This window comes from Suncus etruscus, chromosome 9 (assembly GCF_024139225.1).
Source record: "Suncus etruscus isolate mSunEtr1 chromosome 9, mSunEtr1.pri.cur, whole genome shotgun sequence".
Classification (NCBI taxonomy): Eukaryota; Metazoa; Chordata; class Mammalia; order Eulipotyphla; family Soricidae; genus Suncus; species Suncus etruscus.
In genome coordinates, this window is record NC_064856.1 from 55,079,592 (window position 1) to 55,101,098 (window position 21,507).

A 21,507-nucleotide genomic window follows, 5' to 3' on the forward strand; every position below is an offset into this window, starting at 1 on the left:
ATTTGCATTTGGGGGAATAATCTGATCAGTCAGCAGGATGCACCCATCAGTGGCAACCAAGAAGTGGTTATTTGAATAAGAAAGTTACTATGTGTAACTTTTAGTCATAAAGCATTGTGATCAAGCTACAACCTGAGGAGATCAATGAGAACATAATCAAGGAGCCTTGGATTTACCATAGGAGTGGAACATGGTTTATTGAAAGCTGTGCTGCTTTTTTTTACACCACGTGGAATCAAAGGCATGCTCACACAAGCATAATTGTACAATCATATAACAAAAGTCCAAGCATTCTTAGAACAAATCGATTTACTCATTTTTATATCTATAAAAGCCAAGGAGACTTTGACTTGCATTCTGATGATTGGCAGTTTCCAACCAAGTTTTCCACTTAGTTCATTCCTTGGCATGTGCAAAATTCGCCTTTTAAACGTGAGGACTGGATCAGATAAAATCTAAACAATGTGAATAGAGCCAGCAGTAATTATGTCTGAAGAAAAGTTCCTCTTGGTAACATTGTGCAGTCTCACTTGGTCCCTATATAAAATCATTTATGTAAAATTGAAAGATGCTTAGCAAGCATTTCACAAAATTTATTATTTTTACCCTGAGAACTCTAAAGAATGGTCTGTCTAGGGAGTCGGAGAGATAGCATGGAGGTAGGGCATTTGCTTTGCATGCAGAAAGAAAGTGGTTCGAATCCTGGCATCTCCTATGGTCCCCTGAGTCTGCCGGGAGCAATTTCTGAGCATAGAGCCAGGAGTAAACCCTGAGTGCTGTTGGGTGTGATTCAAAAACCAAAAAAAAAAAAAAAAAAAAAAAAATGGTCTACCTAAAATTCTCAGGACTCTAACCAAACTTGCACAAAAGCAATGGGTAACTAATCTAAAGTTGAGTTTCTTAGCAAAACTTAACCAGGGTAACCTAGACAGTTTTTCCATCCTCAGCTTTTCCAGAGATTTGAGGTCTTCAAGAGAAGTTATTTTTCAAGTCTCCAGGAAATAGAAGATTTGATGTGTAACTTTAAAAATAAAATCTATATAATTTCTTTGAAATGAAGAGTGGATGCCAAGATGGGGTATGATTTATAAAGGGCTTGACTATTATAGTGCTCTGTTCTAGCCAGAGAGGCCTCTGTCCATCTGAGAATCTATACACACTCATGACTCTGGCATTCAAGTCTACTTGCCAATCATTGCTCAGTTGGGAACCCTTCCCTACACATAGATTTTTTTTTCTTTCTTTTAGAGAAATTAAACAGGCAGAAATAACCATCTTAAAAGTTATTTATATTCAGGCCTGTTAGAGTTTAAGAGACCTAGCATCTCTTCCATAGCTCAGGGACTGGAGAAAACATAAATTTGATCAGATCCACAGCCTATATTTTTCTCCAATTAAGTACAATTAAATACAAAAGATTTATACCATCTTTAAGAAACCTTAATTGTTGTCTCTTAGTGTTCTAAAGGCCACCTCACTAATCTGAGACATTTTATCATTCAGCCTCTGGTGCCTCTTGTGATTGAACAGCCCCCCAGGTGACAATCTAAGACCCATGCTGATGTTATTGCTTGAAGTGAGCATACCTCTTTGCTTCTAATGGCTACATGCTATTGTTAGAGAGAAAATGAATTTAATCCTGAGCTCATGGGTTCTTGAACTGATTAAAAAACTTGCATACAAAACTCAAAAGATTAAGAAGTTTTATAGTACAGTTCAAGTAGATGGGTCTGGGTTCCTCTCTAATGTTCAGGCCTCTCATTCTTCTCATATCACTCATTCCATTCCTGATGCCCAGTCCACCTTATGAATGTTCTATGTCCCATCTATTCCTCTCCAAAGTAAAATGGACTAACCTTGTCTCAATGCCATTTTTGTCCAAATCTACATTTTCTGAATCTATAGCTGTAATTCTCTCTGTCTCCTTGTAGGAATTACTGCTCTGTAACCTGTCTCTTGTTCTCTACAGAGCTGTACTCCAAAGGACTCCTATCCCCTCAGTGTTTTTTAATGTTGGGCTCCAGCATAGCCATATGTCCATGGATAATACCTAAAATCTCATTCTGCCATCTATCTTGGGGGCAAAGACTAAGAGCTTCTCTTATCTGCTTATATCTTCTACTTGGTCATCCCATTATCTCTTTTGACTAACTGCCTTTTAATTGAGAAAGGGCTCACTGCCCCTCCACTCCATAATATAACTACAGGAAAGCATACGGAGATAGTATAAATAGTAGCAGTCATAATTCAAGTACTAGGTAGAGTAAAGGCACGTGCTGCCTTTTGACCAAAGACATTGGGACCTACGCTGATTTCTCTACCTTGGACTGTCCCTTCCCATTGGGCAATAGTTGTTTCACAAGGTAATCTACTTGTCCAGGGTTTTATTAAGGCCCAACTACCAGAACCAAAGTGATAATACAATGGATAGGATGCTTGATTTGCAAGTGACTGACTTGGGTTAGATCCCCAGCCAGTAGTGAGCCCTTAGCACTACCAGGTGTGACACAAAAACTATCAGGCTGAATTTTAGTTGGAATAATTATCAATTTGGGCTATGTAAAATAACATTTTCATAATATTGAACTGCATGCATTAATCTGCCCTAGATTAATTACATAGTTCTAGACTTTCTGAGGTCAAGAAGAAATTTATGGTTTAAAAGTGTCTATCATAAAATAGCTCAAAGGGGGTAAGTTAAAGTTTGACCTTAGGTTTTATTCTGCAACTAAAAAAACCTGTAAAAAAGAGTTAAAACCACAACTCGAGGTTTTTGATATAATTTTCCTAATCATTTTAGGGTGCGATTAAATTTTTCCTCCTTTCTTGATGTTTGAGGCTACCAGAGTGTAGAGAATTGATCATTAATTTTTAAAATAGAGGCCAAAACGTGATTATTTTTCTTAATAAGTGAAAGTGTAATTATGTGAAATTTTGATGAGTAAAGTTATACATGTAAGCCCTTATCTCCAGAAATTTTTTTTTTTTTGGTTTTTGGGCCACACCCGTTTGATGCTCAGGGGTTACTCCTGGCTATGCACTCAGAAATTGCCCCTGGCTTGTGGGGACCATATGGGACACCGGGGGATCAAACCGCGGTCCATCCTACGCTAGTGCTTGTAAGGTAGACACCTTACCTCTAGTGCCACCTTCCCGGCCCCTTATCTCCAGAAATTTAATTCCCTGATATGAATACTGTTCATCCATAGTAGTGAACTTTTAAATCCCTAAATAAATTGACTCAGCAATTTCCTGAAAAAAAAAGTGTAAAAAAATGAAATTATGTAGGTCTAGTTTTTCTTAATATAGAGATAGTTAATCTGCTTTACAATAATCAAGAATATCATCTTTATTATATACTAAGTCCTATTATATATGGCTCTGTTCACTTCCCAACAATATATATTTGCCCTTTTATTTTCTCTTGTGCCATACTTGGGTGCTCATGAATTAATCCTAGTTGTGCTTGATATTGAACCTCTGAAATGCAAGTGACTTAACCCATGTATTATCTCTCCATTCCCAATATATTTAACTATTCTTATACCAGTTCCATACTATTTTTTACTTTTTGTTTTGGGGCCATATTCAGTGGTGTTCAGGGCATAATCCTGACTCTGCACTCAAAGATCACTTCTGATTGGGGCAGCAGAGGTGGTGCAGCTGTAGAGCATTTGTCTTGCATGCAGCTAACATAGATGGAACACAGTTGAATCCCCCTGTGTCCCATATGGTCCCTCAAAGCCAGGAACAATTTCTGAGTGCAGAGCCAGAAATAACCCCTGAGAGTCACTGGATGTGGCTAAACCTTTCACCCCCTCAAAAATAACCAATCACTCCTGGTGTAGTCAGAGGTGCCAGGGATGAAACCAGTGTTGGCTGTATTCAAGGCAAGCACCCTGTCCACTGTATTATCTCTCTAGCCCCAATACATCACTGTTTTTATTTAAATATATTTTAATATATATGCTATTATATACATAATGAAAATCCACATGAATTCTATCCAATCATATACTTTTATAAATTTTTATTTTCTACAGGTATCCTATAATTAACATTAATTTTACCATAATCCATTGGTTAGTAGTCAGTCTTAAAGCCATCCCAAATTTATCAGGATTGTTGCTATATATATTTTGTTATGTGATGATTATATAACCTCCCTTAAAATATATATACATATGAATAGTGCTGCTTTTTTCTCATGAATTTGGGTCATTACTAAAATTTCTTTTGTTTACAGTACTTTTGTCTATTTTATTTATTTGCCTTTTAATTTTCTTTATGTTATCATTCCTTTAATTTCAAATGCATCTCACCAAACAATACTGACAAGTATCAGATATTTGTGTTAGGTTAGGAATCCACTTAATATTATAGGTACTTGGCTAGCAACCTTTAGAATAGACTTTTCCCCTGACATTATTATGATATAACTAGGAGCTTTTATTTTTAATAACACATCTAGATGTGTTAGATGATTCACATTTAATTTATTTCTATAACATCCTTCAGTCTCATCTTTTTATATTTTAATTGTTTTTAACACAATTTTTTTTTTTTTTTTTTTTGGTTTTTGGGTCACATCCGTCAGTGCTCAGGGATTATTCCTAGCTCTGTGCTCAGAAATCGCTCCTGGCAGATTTGAGATTTGATTTGTTATAAGATGCCAGGATTTGAACCACCATCCTTCTGCATATAAGGCAAACGCTTTACCTCCATGCTATATTTCTGGCCCCTTTAATTGTTTTTTATTTATATTTTTGCCACATATGCAAAGTAATAAATTCTGCTTGTGAGGCTCACAACAGTTTTCTCTGTATTTCAGGAACTTGAAATATTCAATTTTTAATGCAATTTCTATTGTCTTAAGTTCAAGATTTCATTTGATATTATTGATGTTGCTCAGATTGAAAGGCACGCTCCACATGGGCTGGCCGCTATAGTCTTTGAAATTTTTAAAAATTAAATTTCTTTATGATTTATGAAAATTTATTTTATTTTATATTTTTAAACAAAATTTTATTGTGGTCAAAGTGAATTACAAATCTTCCACAGTAATATTTAAGGTACATAGTGACAATGAATGAGGGGCATTCCCACCACAAGTGTTGCCCTCCCTCCACCCCTGTTCCCAGCATGAATCTCATATCTCCCACCTTTGCTCCCAACAAAGTTGATCTCAAATGTGAAAGCAAATGTGATCTCCATGTGAAAGCAAAGTTACTGTGAAAATTAGAAAAAAAAATTAAAAGAAAAGGAAGAGAAAGAAAAAAAGAAAAATTATAGTAACAAGCACATCTGGGAAATTATTATATCTCCAATGAAGTCATTAATACAATGGCAGAAAGCTTAGAAAGCTCATGTTGTTATTTGTCCATTCTATTAGATTGATGTGTTCTTATAGGGATGACTACATCAAACAAATAAAATTGTTCAGAAAAATTAAAGCACTATTACTGATATGAGACTTTGAGACGTGTATTATCTGCCAGGATTCCTGTAACAAGGAAGATATGGAGTGTGTGTGCCACATTTGCTCCAGAAAACCTTTGTGATATCAGCCCCAGGTTTAATATCGCTTGAAGTTTCGTTAGATTGGTGTCCCTGAAGAGAATAATAGAGGGGTGATGAGTCAGGCTAATGGGAAAATAGTGATTCTGGGTGATATAGGCAGCAGGTTTGGCTTTGGCAGGGAGGGAGCTTGGCTCACCCTCTCCTCTTGGGATAGCTAGCTTTGCTTATGGTTTAGTGTACTATGGTTTTCAATGTTTGGTTAACATCTCATTTGAGAAAACAGTGAGTAAATGGGTTTGAAAAATGGAGACTGCGTTTGTGGACATGGTTATAGCTCCTAAGATTCCATTTTTTTTTCTTAAAAACAAACGGCATTTCACTATATATGTATATATATACATACACTCCAAGCTTCTTTATCCATTTATCTATTCTTGTATACTTGAACTTGAATTCTTTGATAATATTTTTGTTTTGTTTTGGGGTTATACCCAGTGACACTCAGGCTTAAATCCTGGCTTTGTGCTCAGAAATTACTCCTGGTAGTTTGGAATACCGTGTGGGATGGCATGTGGGATGCCTGGGATCAAACTCTGGGTTGGCTCATAAACAAATACCCTACTCTCTGTGCTATTGCTTTATTTCCTTAGATAATATTTTTAAAAACTTTGAAGCCTCTATCAGAACCTTTTGGACTAGTTATTCAGGTTGTTTGTCTATATTAACACATTTTGTGTGAGGAATTCCAAGTTTCTTATATGAATATTATTAATAGAATGCCTAGTTAAGTTCAGGAGTTTAAATTATATGAATACAAATAACAATAATTACACAAATAAACAAAAAAGAAAAGATGCTGGGGCCGGAGCAGTGGCACAGGGGTAAGGCATTTGCTTTGCATGCGATAACCTAGGATGGACTGTTGTTCTATCCCCCAGCGTCCCACATGGTTCCCCCTCCCCAAGAGAGGAGCGATTTCTGAGCACATAGCCAGGAGTAACTCTTGATGGTCACCAGGTATGGCCCAAAAACAAAAAACAAAAAAATAAAAGATGCCATATTTGACATTAAATATATATATATATATATATATTAGCTATATATTACTTGAGAAGAACCAAGAATCCTAATTAACAGCAAGAATAACTGAGCAGTATGGATCTATGTAGCTGTCAGGGCTACATAAGGTCAATAAGGGGCTTATTTCTAAGGCCTAATAATATTATAGTGATATTTCATTTTATTTTATGTTACACAAATATGATTAGGGATTACTCTTTGCTCTGCGAGGTAACATTTCTGGTGGAACACAAAGGTCCATATGGACTGAAATAATTGAACTTTGGTTAGCCATGTAAAAGGCAAGTACCCTACTCAAAATTCATTCCCATCATATGAAAATATTCTGATCTGTTGTTTAGACACATAATCTTGCATGAGAAATACTCCTCCCTATTATTTTGCTTAAAAAAAAACAAGAAACAGAAAAAGACAGGACCATTTTCTGCGTTATGTTCTAGTAACTAAAATACATTAAATCATTGATTGAGCATTTAATAAAGTATTTTCTTAAATAATATTTATGTATTGATTTGAATATATTGGAAATACAGTAGCAAGTATAACATACAAAATGATTGTCCTCATTCTTTCCAGATTTCAGTAAATTAAAGTCAACTGACCAAGTTTATATTGAAAAATATTGGGGGAAGTACTAAGGAACAATACTCCTGCATACCAGGCATGATTTTACCACTTAGCCAATTCATTGACAGCAAGAATCAAAATTTAAGATACTATGCTGATAAATACTAGGCATTTTATAAAAAGGACACATCATTCGGACATTATTTTGTGGGAATAGTATTAAATGTATTTTAATTCTTTGTATGGAAATTCATTGGAAATGACACCAAAGTGTAGAGAAACAAGTAAAGATTCCATAGATGGGAATGTTTTTCATATTTTTCCTTCTTCCTTAGTTGTAGTACTTTCTCTGGATCCTGCTCTGTGTTTTTGACAAAATTCTAAAAAGATGGTTTAGAATGAGTAGATATAGGAGGAAGTCATATTTGTAAATGAAGGTCAGTTTGTTTAGGCTTTATATTATTGGGCCTGTCAAATATTTAAACTAATCACTTTGGCTATTGTATTTGGAAAAACTATGGGAAATACCTGAGGTATCATGAGAATAGTTCCATCTCTTTACATGTTAATAACCCAGAATAAGCTCAAGATAGCTTGAGGTGCTTGTGACAGATAGGGAGATTCTAAGCTGTATAAATATTTCTAATGGATTTGGTATTAAATTTTTAAGGAATTAATAAGAATAAAGATGCTCAAGGAATGTTGTCCTATGAAAACTGGTAGTATGGATTGATGTATATATAAATATAAAAAGTTCTTTATTCTTCCAGATCCATGATGATCTAATGTCCTGATACATCTATTTCTTGCTATTCTGCCTATTTATTTTTACTCTGTGTATAATATTCTTGTTTCACTGGATAAATTTCATTCTCATCTGGGATTGCATAGTTACAGTTACATATATATGTATATATATATATATATATATATTTGTTGTTGATTCAGCCACACCCAGTGATGCTCAGAGGTTAATCTAGGCTGTGCATTCAGAAATCACTCCTGGCTTGGGGGACCATTTAGGACACTTGGGGGGTGTTAAACCATGGTCCATCCTAGGCTAGCATACACAAGGCAAACACCTTACCACTTGTGGCAACACTCAGGACCCGTAGTTCCCTATATGTTTTTAAATGACTCATAATATTAATATATAATTGATGTCAAATATTTTATCTTTTGTTCAAAGTTAGATTTCTGGTAATGTTATTATATATTAGATTTTGATAACATACATGTTAGTTTTATTTTTCTAGTTTCTATTTATAGGAAATAAATGACTAAAATATTTGGAAACATTTGAAGCATAATAAAAATTATCTTAGAGATGAGTGATAATCCAGTTTGTAGGATTGCCTTACACACAATCAACATGCATTCAAAATACATCCCTGAGCCTACAAAAGAGATGTTTAAATGGAAATCTAAGAATAAGCCCTGAGCTCTGCCAGATGTGTACTAATCACAAAAATGATTTTAAATTTCTTTTTCACAAGTCAATTCGTTGTTGTACACTCTGAATACACTCCACTGATTCAACCTGAGGTTTTTACCATAATATTTTCTGGTTAGCTCTTCAAAAATTCACAGATACATATCTGGTAAAGTAGACATCTTTATTATCTACTGTAAATCCATTGAATGATAAAAGAAAATATGCAACTCAAAGTAATGGAATAAACCAGATAATCTCACTGAACATGTTCAGAGGCATAGGAATTTATTTCTATCATTCTCTTTTCAAAATAATGATTCAAATATTGTTGAAAGAAGAGAAAAGAAAGAAAACTTTTCTGTATGCTTACCACTTTCTCTTCAGTAATTTCCAAATCCCCTGCTTAATCTCTTGAGTTCGTACCCCATAAACAATGGGATTGAGAGCTGCAGGAATTACATGGTGCAAAACATTAAGCAGCACAGGGATCTCAGGAGAAACCTTTTTCTTGATCATATGAGTAAATATTAAAACAAGCAGGATAGTGCTGAAGAAGAGAATAAGAATGAAGTGGGAGCCACAAGTGCTCAGTGCTTTGGCTGCTGCTCCTTTGCTTGAGTCTAGGACAGCTCGAAGAATGAAAGTATAAGAGAGGAAAATTAGGATGAGATCAGAGCCTATCAGACTCCAGCCTGCAATTAGCTGATAGATTTTACTAAGAATAATGCTATCACAGGAGAGCTTGGACACGGAGAGATTGGCACATATACAATTATCAATTATATTTTTTCCACAATAATGGAGACGAGCAGAGAGGATGGGAATAGGTGCACATTTAATGTATTCCTGAGGAGGACAAAAACAACAGCCTTTGCCACAAATTGGTCAGTGATTATGGCTGAATAACGAAGAGGTTTGCAGATGGCCACATAACGGTCATAGGCCATGACCAGGAAAGTGCATGATTCCATGGGTAGAAAATTATTCATGATAAACATCTGGAGGAAACATGCAGAGAAGCTGATTGACCTGTGATCAAACCAGAAAATGACCAGGACCTTGGGTATGACAGTGAGACAGAGCACAATGTCCAGTGTAGAGAGAAGGCTGAGCATATAATACAGTGGCTCATGCAGAGAGGATTCCAACCAAATGGTGATTAATAGGGTGGCATTGGCCCCCATGGCCAGGAGGAAAAGCAGGGTGAGGGGCCAGGTCAGCCAATGCTGCCAGATGGGGTCCCTGACAAAACAATTCAGCAGGAATTCAGAGACTTCAGCAGAGAGGGAATCATTGTTATATGGCATTGGCCAATACTTTAGTGAGGTTAATGCCTTTGAGAAGCTGAAGAAGAGAAAGAGAGTTAATTCTAACACAACACTCCAATTATCAAGTATTTAGCTTGCAAGAACCTGGCTGGTAAATCTATAACCCATTTATTCATCCTCCAAACATATTTTTGACACAGAAGAGAGCCTAATAAATACTTAAGTGTGCAATGTTCTCACTTTTGTTATTTTACTTGTTTATTCAGTTTCAGCTTTCTCAATATTCCTTTAATTTTGTTTGTTTCATTAAATATTTAACCACCAAGGATTATTTAGATAAATTAGAAATTGAAGACAGATAACATTCTGCTTTAAATTTTAAAATGTCTATCTACATATTCTTAAATATAAGTGATATTCAGGATCAAGCTTTAAAGGCCATAAAAAATCCAGATTATTCATTCAATAAATTAAGCAAACCACCTCAATAAGATGGAAATCACCATGAGTGTATATTTATAAATTTATTTTTTCTAATTGCATTATAATACTATAGTCTTATGCATATTTAGACACATACTACCTACCCTGTATCAATAATTGTATTCCTTGCATATATAAGTGGACAAAGAAAAAGAATAATGTTACCATATTATGTAGAGTAAAATAAATTTTGTAGTAGTGTCACATGGTTAGTCAATAACATATGCAGCTGTTACCTCAATAAAATAGAATTATAGAATATGTGAGAAGAGTGAGTTAAAACTAATAATAACAAAATACTGATGTTATTATTAACCTGAGGGTGTCTCTGACATTATAAAAACTTAAGCACTGTTTCATATTTAGAGATAAAGGCTTCAGACTTTAAGACTTGAGAAGATGGAGAAATTGATTAAATGATTTCCATTTTAAATGACATAACACTGTATTTTGCACACTACTTCTAATAACTTTAAAAAAACTTAATACCTCAAAGCTTATTTAATAAGGTATCTTCCTAAATAAAGGAACTTAAATTAACTACTCTAGGCCGATCTTTTTGTATTTTTTAGTCTGAATTTAGAGCAACTATTTGAAAAAGAAACCAAAGGTTATTCTAAGTTGGTAGTGATCCTAAAAAACACAATAGTACCAACAAATCATTTTATGAGAAACCAAATTTTAACTTTGCTCTCAAGTTCAACATAGATATTTGATGAAATTACGCTGCTTTCAGAGAAAAAAATTAATTTTAAAACTCATGAGTAACCTCATATAATAATAGCACTCAGGAACATAAAAAGCTACATGTTAGAGTAACTTCACAAAGCAAAACAAAGTTATTTTAAAGGAGTTTTAGAAAATTAAAGGCTAGATTGAAAGTACAAGCCAAAGATAAACTATATTGAAATACGTATTGGTTATTTATCTAGAATATAAAGTTAAATAATAGACATAATATTAGATATTAGTAAAAATATTTTACCATAAAGTATGTAAAACTAAAATTAATTGTAAACTAGAAGGTGGAATTCTAAATGTTTACTTAAAACTTTACAAATACATAGAAAAAATTATAATTAAATCAAGGATGTGGAATTTTAGCTAGACATAATCTAACACTCTTTTTACTTGGAATTGAAAAGAGACTATTCCACATATATAATGTTATCAGAGTATTAAAGCTATAAAAGTTTTACAAAGGCATCAGAAAGACCATCAATCATATACTGAAGAAATATTATAGCAACAATAGAAACACAATTGATATAGATTTGAGACAACTGAGATACTAAGTTGTAGAAGGGCATCACGGCATTCTACTAAGAATCAAGGTAGAAAGTTAATAAAAATAGATAGAAACACCTAGTCAACGGTTTAATTCAAGAGTTTTAAATCTATTTTAAAATAGTAAAGTTATCCTTACTTTAAAATTGACCTCATATTATTCCTCTCAGCACTCTGTGTTACTATCATTCTGCCATTTTCCCTTAATCATTACTTTTATTCTCTCAAGATATTAAGCACTTATTGATGGTTTTACTGTTCTCAAAATACAATAGGCTTTTTTTGTGGCAAACATTGTAATCCCTAAAGTTTCTAACACAAGGGATCTTTCTCAATGTTCTGAACCTGTAAGAATGTTGGCTGATATCTAAAAGTGCTACATTTGTGTAGATGTTTCTCAATAATTTGTCTGAGAACTAAATCAAAGTTTATTAAAGCATACATAAACATTTTCTTAATACTTAAAGTTTTGTTTTGTTTTGGTGCCACACTTGGTCCTGCTCAAGATTTTCCTGGATCTGAGCTCAAGGATCCCCTGTAGATGGACAGTTAGTCTTTAATTTTTATAGCCTTTGATGTGAAACTTATTAGGCCTTTTCTGAAGGAAAAGCAGAATATTAAGAAGGGATAAATGATGAGGGTAGTATAGAATAAGATCATTTGGAAAATGTTGAAAACTTGCTTTGTCTGGAAAGCTCTACTGCTATGAAAGAATTGGGTGCATCAGGTGATTATAGATGGAAAAGGTAGGAGATTCAAAATATGAATGGGAGAAAGAGAAAGGCAAAGAGAGACATAGACATAGAGACAGAGACAAAGGATATATAGAGAGAATTATGGGGGAACACAGCAATGTATAAGTTCAAAATACAGATGTAGAGAGAAATAGAAACAGAAAAGTAATATGAATACTAAGAGATTTGGGTGAATTTATAGAGGAAAAAGTAATTGAAGAATAAAGTAAAGAACTGGAATTGCCATATTTTTGCTCTATAAGACATACCTGACCATAAGACGCATATAGTTTTCAGATGAGGAAAACAAGAGACATCAAGAGATGGTGTCTGGGAACAACCAGTCAGTGAGGACAAAGTGTATTTACACAGCTGGTTAAACACTTTTATCTAACTCATTTCTTTACATAACCCCCTCTCCATTTTTTTAAAATACCTTTTTGTTAATATAAAAAATAAAAGCCCCTACACTCAGGCTTCAACTCCAGGTGGCATTCACTCCATAAGAAGAACAGACATTTTCCCTCGTCTTTTTTTTTTGTGTGTGTGGTGATGGGGGAGGGGGAATGTGTGTATTATGGTAGAAAAAATACAGTACGTATTTTGAGGAAATAAGAAAGGCAAGGCAATAGGAAACAGACTGGAGAAGTTTTCTAAAGAATATAATAAAGTGAGATCTTCCCCTTTCACACTTTCATTCTCCCAGTGTTCCCATGAGTGCAATAAAGAATGCTCAAAATATTCCTACATCTTTCTGTGCGCACTTCAGTTCCTCCACACTGGACTGAAGTTTTGTTAGATTTTGACCTGGGCATATCCTCTGGCCCTGTGAATTTATGAACCTTTTCCCTTTAAGTCTCTATCCTCAAACTTTAGTCTTAAAACTTTTCCAGTTGCAAAAGCACCTTTGAGTGCCACCCAAATCCCTATTATCATAAGGTTTACAATATTATACTGGTGCCATCATTTTTTTTTGTTGAAACATAACTTACTGGGTAGAACCTGTGATTTCTGAGAGAAGGAATTTTTTATGGTCTGCCTGGATCTTCTTTACTTTGGTTTTTAGAAAGGAGATTTTATGCTTGAGTTTTAACATCTTGTGCTTCCCCTGGGAAAGACTTCTTGCTGACTATGAGACTCAAGAGATCAAGAGGAGCTCAGCATTTTCTTCCCCTCAAGAGAAAAACTGTCTTCTCAACTGATTGATTGTCCCTAAACATATGTTCTATGGTCTATTGTCCCTAAACATTTTTTAATCTGCAAAAGTCATTTATTCTTAAAAATCAAAAATCTGGACAAAGAATATTGAACTATTTACAAAAGCCTACAAGGGATTTTGTCTTCTTAACACATTATCAACAAATTAAAAATAAAAGTAAACAGAAACAAAAAAACAGAACCTTTCAAACTTAAAAACCATTATTTTTTTCCAGTTTGTCTGCAGTAATGTGATTTAAAATATCCCTGTTATGTTGAAGTATAAGCTGAAATTTTTGGTCAAGTAGAAAAACAATGAACAAAATCCATCCCCAAAACACAAAGCAATAGCCAAAGGAAACCCAAACACACAGATGCACAAAACAACCTAAGTTATAGTTTTCTTAATAACATATACTGTGACTACAAAACAATTCATTTAGCCAAAGTGTTCATTTCTTTATATATATCTACATATATGTATATATAAAGTGTCAATGAGGCCACTTCCTCCAAGACCACTTCCTGTGGTCTTGTAACTAATTATATACCTCACTTTGCACTCTCGAACCCTCAGTTCCCATCTTTATTTTTTAGTAATTTTTATTGTGACCAATTTGAATCACAAGTCTTTCACAGTTTTATTTTAGGTACATATTAACAGTGAATTAGGACCATACCCACCACCAGTGTTGTCCTCCCTCTACCCCTGTTCCCCATGTATCCCATACCTTCCCCCCTCTGCCCCAAGGGCTATTAGTATAAGAGGTTCCCTTTGTGTAGAACTTGTTGTAGATTGGATATCTTTATTCTGTTGTTGTTGACTTTGGGTTTGGTGTTTAGGTCCTATCATTTGGTTTCCACTCAATGTTCTGTTTGCTCCTGGTACCATCCACTTTTTTCTTTCCCTCAATTTATGAGGCAGAACAAGATAATTCAAATTCTGTGGTTCTGTTGGGTAAAAAAGAAAATAAGAAAGCTGAAAGGCTTACATCTAGAAGTAATCAATATCAATTTAAAAGAAGGAAGGGGAAAAAACAAAGCAAGCAATGACAAAAAACATAACAGCAACAAAAAACAACAACAAAATAAGGACAACAAGAAAGAGAGGGAAGGAAAGGGGGGCTGGTGTGGCAAGTTTATTTTTTCTTTCTTTTTTTCATAGACACAGTAAGTATTGGGGAAATTAGAAAGGGAATTCTCTTGATCTAAGAGATACAAGGTTTCTCCATTCTTGAAGCATACTGTCATGGGAACAACTACAGGCTTCGGACATGCTCATTATCAAACTACAAGGTCTTTTAATGGGGCCAGGAAATGTTTTGCTCAGCTGTGATTGACAAAAATCAGTCCTCTGTAATTAGAGATCTTGGTATTTGCACAGGTCATAAGATGAAGTCTAGGATAGAGTCTTTCATTATGGTTCTAGAAGTTCTGCTCTGTCACAGTTGTAGTCAGTCTTCTGTAATTAATGATCTTGGTTTTTGCACAGATCAAAGAACGAAGTGTCTTCTGATTTCATGTTACTATTTGTGATGAGGTAGGGCAACCGGCTCTTAGATCAAGTTGTTGCTGTTTCCTCATCGTTAGAATGTTGTATCAAACAGCACAAGTTGGTGCTAGAGAGGAATAAGGAACTCTCCAGGGGGAGTTGATTCCTGGTGCTGTTGCAGAGAACTGTGTCAATTCTACAGTTGGGATCCAGGGCTGAAGTTAGACGGTTGCTATCCTTGCTGTCCAATCACATGGAGTCTAAGTCAATTCCCCACTAAACGTTTTTTAAAGATTTTTATTTAATTAAAAACCATGGTCTACAAAACTATCGATAATTATGTTTTAAGAATATAATACTTTAATAACAATCCCACCACCAATGGCAAATCCTATCACTAGTGCTCCCATACAATATTATACCCCAGCTCCTTACCAACTTCCCCCACCCTACCTGCAATCTTGACAGCCACATTACATTTCTGTGCTTTCAGATTAGGTCTCATGTTTTCAGTTATTTCAGTTATTATTTCAGTTATTTCAGTTTTCATGTTATTGATTCTATACTTTGGATATTTAGTTATACCACTCTCCAAGCTCTCCAATATAACTGATGCTCCCAGCCCTTTTCCCACATTACTTCACTTTCTCTTCTTACTTCACATATTGATTTTTTTAAATCTAGAGGATGAATTTATTGTTTTAATAATAAAAATATATTATTATTGTTGCCATAACATCTTCTGGACCAAACAATGGACTTCTTTTGTTTTCTCTTTCACAATGTGTCTCTTTGACAGCTTTTTCTGAATTGCCAGGCCTAGAAGCCTGTGTTTGCCCTGACTCCTGGCTGTTTCTCCCATGAGAGTCTGTACCCAACTCATTGTTTGCTGCAGCCTGCTGGCTTCCACATTTATAGTTTCGTCACTCCTTTCCACGGCTGCTTCTTCCCCATACAGATGATGCTGCCCTCCTCTGGTGGCTGCAGGGGTCTGCCTCTCTGTGCTTTGGCAATACATCATCTCTTGGTGGGGTATTTATTTCTCAGCATTCCCGAGGCTGGGGGCTGAATGTGAGGATGCCAGCAGCAGCATTGGTACTTCCCTATAGAACACTACTCAATTGTTCTCACATGATGGAAGGGGCTGGGAAACCCTTATAGGCCTCTATTACAAAGCCAAATCCTTCCAATCACCTCTTGAAGATCCCACCTGAAATTCGTGTCTGAGGGCATCTGATTTCAATAAAATTGGAGGTAGGGGGCTGGGACTCCTACTTTTGGCTCCTAACCCTCCTCCTCACCCTGCTTTACACCTCTCACATTTGTGATCTGTGAACGCCTTTCCACATCCCAGTGGCCAGGGAATTTCTTTTAAAAGCTCTTTCCTTCCTTCCTTCCTCCCTCCTCTCCTCTCCTCTCCTCTCCTCTCCTCTCCTCTCCTCTCCTCTCCTCTCCTCTCCTCTCCTCTCCTCTCCTCTCCTCTCCTCTCCTCTCCTCTCCTCTCCTCCCCTCCCCTCCCCTCCCCTCCCCTCCCCTCCCCTCCCTCCCCCTCTCCTCCCCTCTCCTCCCCTCCCCTCCCCTTCCCTCCCCTCCCCTACCCCCCCCCCTCCCCTTTCCTGCTCTTTCCTTTCCTTCCCTTTCCTTTCCTTCTCTTTCCCTTCCTTCCCTTTCCTTTCCTTCTCTTTCCTTTCCTTCTCTTTCTTTCTTCACTGGTTGTGATCAGTGCTTATTTCTGGCTCTGCTGTGCTCAGAGCTTACTCCTGGTTTGATGCTCAGGAATCACTTTTGGCAGGGATTGGGGGAACATATGGGGTATGAATCAAACCTCATCTGGGCTGCATGTAGAGAAGCACCTTACCCACTGTACTATACAGCCTCAAGCTCTTCTCCCTCCATTACTCACAAACTTACCCCTAGAGATACCTGTATAATCCTGTGACCAGCAATGGGCCATTGTGTGGATGTCATCTTCATTGTTCCTTCCTTCCCAAATTCCCAGTTGACACATCCTTCACTAGTCACTGTCCTGCTAGTACTGGTACCAATAGTGCCGCTACTGATAATTTTCTCTTCAGATGGAACTATCTTTACCTCACAAGTGTAATCTTTTATTTTGGGGCATTTTTGCAGTTCAGTATATTCGAGATCTTGCTCACAAGTCCCCAGGCAACATGGAGTCTTGGGATGTGAAGTTTTGTTGGGTGGCTGGAATTTTCCTCCCAATGTCCATAGCTCAGGTGCTGATTAAACTGGAACAGTAATGACTGTTACATATTGATATTTTTTTCTCTGCTCTTCCACTCTCCACTCTGGGGTCAAGGGTAATAGAGACATCCCCCACTTACTATATTACACCTAAATATTTTTTAAAATTTTCTTTTAAGGTACAAACAAGTCTCAAAATGTAACATCCTGTACCAGTTGGCACTTGGGAAATAAATTATTATTCACTATACAGCAGCAAAACTCTAGGTCTGTAGTTTCCCTAAGGGAAAATCCCAATAGACAAATTTATTTTTTCATTATGTATGCCAACCCTATACTAATAGTTTGTCCTAAATAAACTACATTATATAAAACACTTTGCATCATAGTTTTAAATACCTTTGATAAATTATTTTCCTCAAGTGAAATAATTTTTCAAAGCTTAGTGTTATGACACCTTTAATATAAAAATAAAAAACGATTGTTTATATCTAACTGCTTGCTTCAGGACATTCTCTTTCCCCCACTTCATTTTTACTGAGGTAAAATGATTTACAATTTTGTTAATGATAGTTTCAAACAACATACTAAAAACCAAAGTGCTTGTTTCCTTTCACAGGTCATTCCCCCCCAAAAAAAATTCCTCCCTCCCTCTCTCTTTTTAAAGGTACTGTAACTTACAATGCAGCCAATGACAGATTCATTCATGAACACATTGTTCTTTTTAAATGTCTGGCTGACAAAAATGTGGTTGATTGATTTGGGTTGGAGAGAGTACAGCAGGTAGGGCACTTTCTTTGCATGTAGCCAACCTGGGTTCAGTGCATATAATCCCCCAGCACCGCCAAGTGTAATTTTTTTGTGCAGAGCCAGGAGTAACCCCTGAACACTGCTAGGTTTGGTGTAAAAACCAAATATATATATATATATATATAATAAGCAGGCATTCTACTTCTCTCACTCAATAACATTGTCACCATAGTTGTCAGTGTTGTTATTTCTTTAACTGCACTCACCACTCTTTGTAGTGAGCTTCATATCATGAGCCAGTCCTTCCAGCCCTCATATCTTTTGTCTCTGGGCATTATTGCAATAATGTCTTTTATTTTTCTTAAAACCCATAGATGAGTTAGACTATTCTCTGTCTGGCTCTCTCCCTCTGGCTTATTTCACTCATCCTAATAGATTGCATGTACAGCATGTATAGGAAAATTTTATGATTTCATCTCTTCTGATGGCTGCATAATATTCCATTGTGTATATGTATCACAGTTTATTTAGCCATTCATCTGTTGAAGGGGATATTGATTGTTTCCAGAGCCTGGCTATTTATAAATAGTGCTGCAATAAATATAGGTGTGAGGAAGGAAATTTTGTATTGTATTTTTGTTCACAGTATATATCCATAGAAATGGGATAGTTGGATCATATGGGAGCTCAATTTCCAGTTTTTGGAGGAATCTCCATATTTTCCATAAAGGCTGGACTAGATGGCATTTCCACTAGCAGTGAATGAGAGTTCCTATCTCTCCAAAACCCTGCCAGCTCCAATTGCTTTTATTCTTTGTGATGTGTGCCAGTCTCTGTGGCATGAGATGGTACCTTGTTGTTTTGATTTGCATCTCCCTGATGATTAGTGATGTGGAGCATTATTTCATGTTCCTTTTGGACAGTTGTATTTCTTCTCTGACAAAGTAGTCACTAATTTTCATTCACTAAACATGGTGGGATTCTGTGTTACTTCTCACTGTGTCCTTTAAATGTGGTGGTGCTTCTTATGTGTTGTGCTGGGGCTCATTGACTAGAAGAAACATGAGGCTGTTGAGCAAAGATGAGCTGCTGCATTCTTCTTGCAGAACCCTGGTCCCTTTTTTTCATGTTTTTATTGACCACTTATCTTCTTTGCACTAGTTTTTATTTACTATTCTCTCCATTTTATTGATAGTGTGTTTGGAAATATTTTTAGTTGATCTCTGTGAGTGTATATCTTGGGCATTAAACATTTATGTGATTTTTTAGAGAATATTTCTTCCCATTCAGTTCAGTGTCTTTTAGTTTTAGCCCTCCCAAAAATTTTAATTTGATATAGTTCTATTTATTTGTTTTTGTTTCTATTGCCTTTGCCAGTGAAGTCACATAATTAAAAATACTTTGAGATCGAAAGCTTGGAGTACTCTGTATACATTTTCCACATTATATTTTATGAATTATGATCTGAACTCCAGGTCTTTATCTAATTTTTGTATAAGGTATGAGTTATGGGTCAAACTACATGTTTTTCAACACATGATTATCCAGTGTACCCTACATAATTTGTTAAAAAGGTTATCTTTCTTCATGTACCCAGCTATCTCAGTGAAAATTAATTGAAAAAGTTTAAGATTTAAATGTCAGTAATTTAGATTGATTTAAACTAATACTACAGTTACATCTACATTTCTACTTGAAAAAATAGACTTCAATCATCATTTTAACACATATTAGCATTAGTACATAAACATATTTATGAATTTAATATTAGCAAAATATTCATTAAATAGAATATGTATTACCAATTAAAATGATAATTTATCAAAAATTAAAATATTTATGCTTTGAAATTTATGATTATAAAAATAGTGTGGGCTGGAAAGTTAGTATACTAGAAAGAAAATTTGCCTTATTTCCAGGTTTAATATGAAACCCACATCATTCTTTAACCCCCCTCAGGAGTGACCCCTAGGCATAAAGTCAAAGTAAGCCCTTTGCATAGTAGAGTGTGACCCAAAAACAAAATAAATAAATAAATAAATAAATGAAAAACAGATATTATTCTTGAGACAAATTGTAATATTTTATAATAAATTCTTTTACAGAATATATACTTTTAGATATACAGTTTTAGATAATGTAGGTATAAGATAAATAATACAGGTTAAAATATACTAAATATTTAAATTTTTTCAAAGAATATATACAGGTATAAATATTATACGGGTCTAAATAAAACAAGTGAAATTTAAGTAAAATTATGATAATATGACATTTTATAACTTCAGTACTAGCTGAAAAGTTTAAAAAAGTTAAGAAGTGGAACACTACTACTAGGAATAGAAAGTAGAGAAATAGCTTTTTAAAAAATTCAGCAGCATCTTAACAAGTTCAGCTTACATTAACTGGATATTTTTGTAACAGTTTCATTTAGAAAGGATAAAAATCCAGTGCTGACACAAATGTTCACCTAGTTCAGTGCTTCTCAAATACTTTTGTCATGCCCCCTAGGAAGAAGAAAACATTTTTGCACTCTCTCGCATGCCTGAAAATAGTATCTCTATAAAAAAAAAGTTTAAACTGCAAAACAAAAATATATAAAATAATTTGAACTGATTTTTTTAATCAGAGATGATGTCTGGATTAATGGCTACAATGAGCACGTTTTGTAATGCAGAGCTTTTCCAAGCGGGGTTTGAAGCAGGACACAGCAACTCTCAGCTCCAGACACATACAGAGTCATAAACACGGGGCTTAGCTTGTTATGACAGTGTTTGCCGAGGTCAAACGCTGGAGCCTTGAGCCTTTCCTGGGGGGCACGCCCCACCATTTGAGAAGCATTGATCTAGTCTAAAGATAACATTTAAAAATTGGGTACTTTCTACATAGTGGAGAAGTATCTATAACAATAATAAGTTAATGGGAACTATCTCATAAGTGAAATTCAAAAACATTAGATTAATAATAGAAACCAAAAATTTATTAGTATGACTTACTTCATTTACAGAAAAATAAAGAATATTAAAAATTAATGTATAAAATATTACATTTTAAAGTATAAAATATTATATATTATAAATATTATAAAATATTATAATGTATTATAATATAATGTATATTATATTTAACATTTTAAAGTATAAAAATTATAATGTATTTTATATTTAACAATGGTTGCTTAATACAAAAGGTAAAAGGACAACTTTAACTGCAAGTGAGTACAACAGGACTTTATGCAATCATAGAAGATATTATTTTTTCTAATTTTTGTGATTCTTAAAGTGGGTGCAAATTTAGTAAATCTCACTTTGATTACATTTTATAGTGTGTAAGCTGTACTTTAATATGATTTATTAAAAATGCACAAATAAAGTGAAAAAGTAAATATACTTAAGCGTTTCAGGTGTGCCCCCCCCCAAAAAAAAAAACAACTGCAACAACAATATCAACAGCAACAACAGAATGAGGCATTCACCTATTCACTGCCAG

At 35.0% G+C, this 21,507-nt stretch overlaps 1 protein-coding gene across 1 annotated transcript; it reads right to left on the minus strand.

The window, feature by feature from the left end:
- Positions 1 to 8,968: 8,968 nt before the first annotated feature.
- On the minus strand, positions 8,969 to 9,909 carry LOC126018256 (olfactory receptor 56A3-like). Its single transcript, XM_049780400.1, is given in 2 exon segments — positions 8,969 to 9,438; positions 9,441 to 9,909. Coding segments are annotated over 2 exon segments (939 nt in total).
- Positions 9,910 to 21,507: the final 11,598 nt, after the last annotated feature.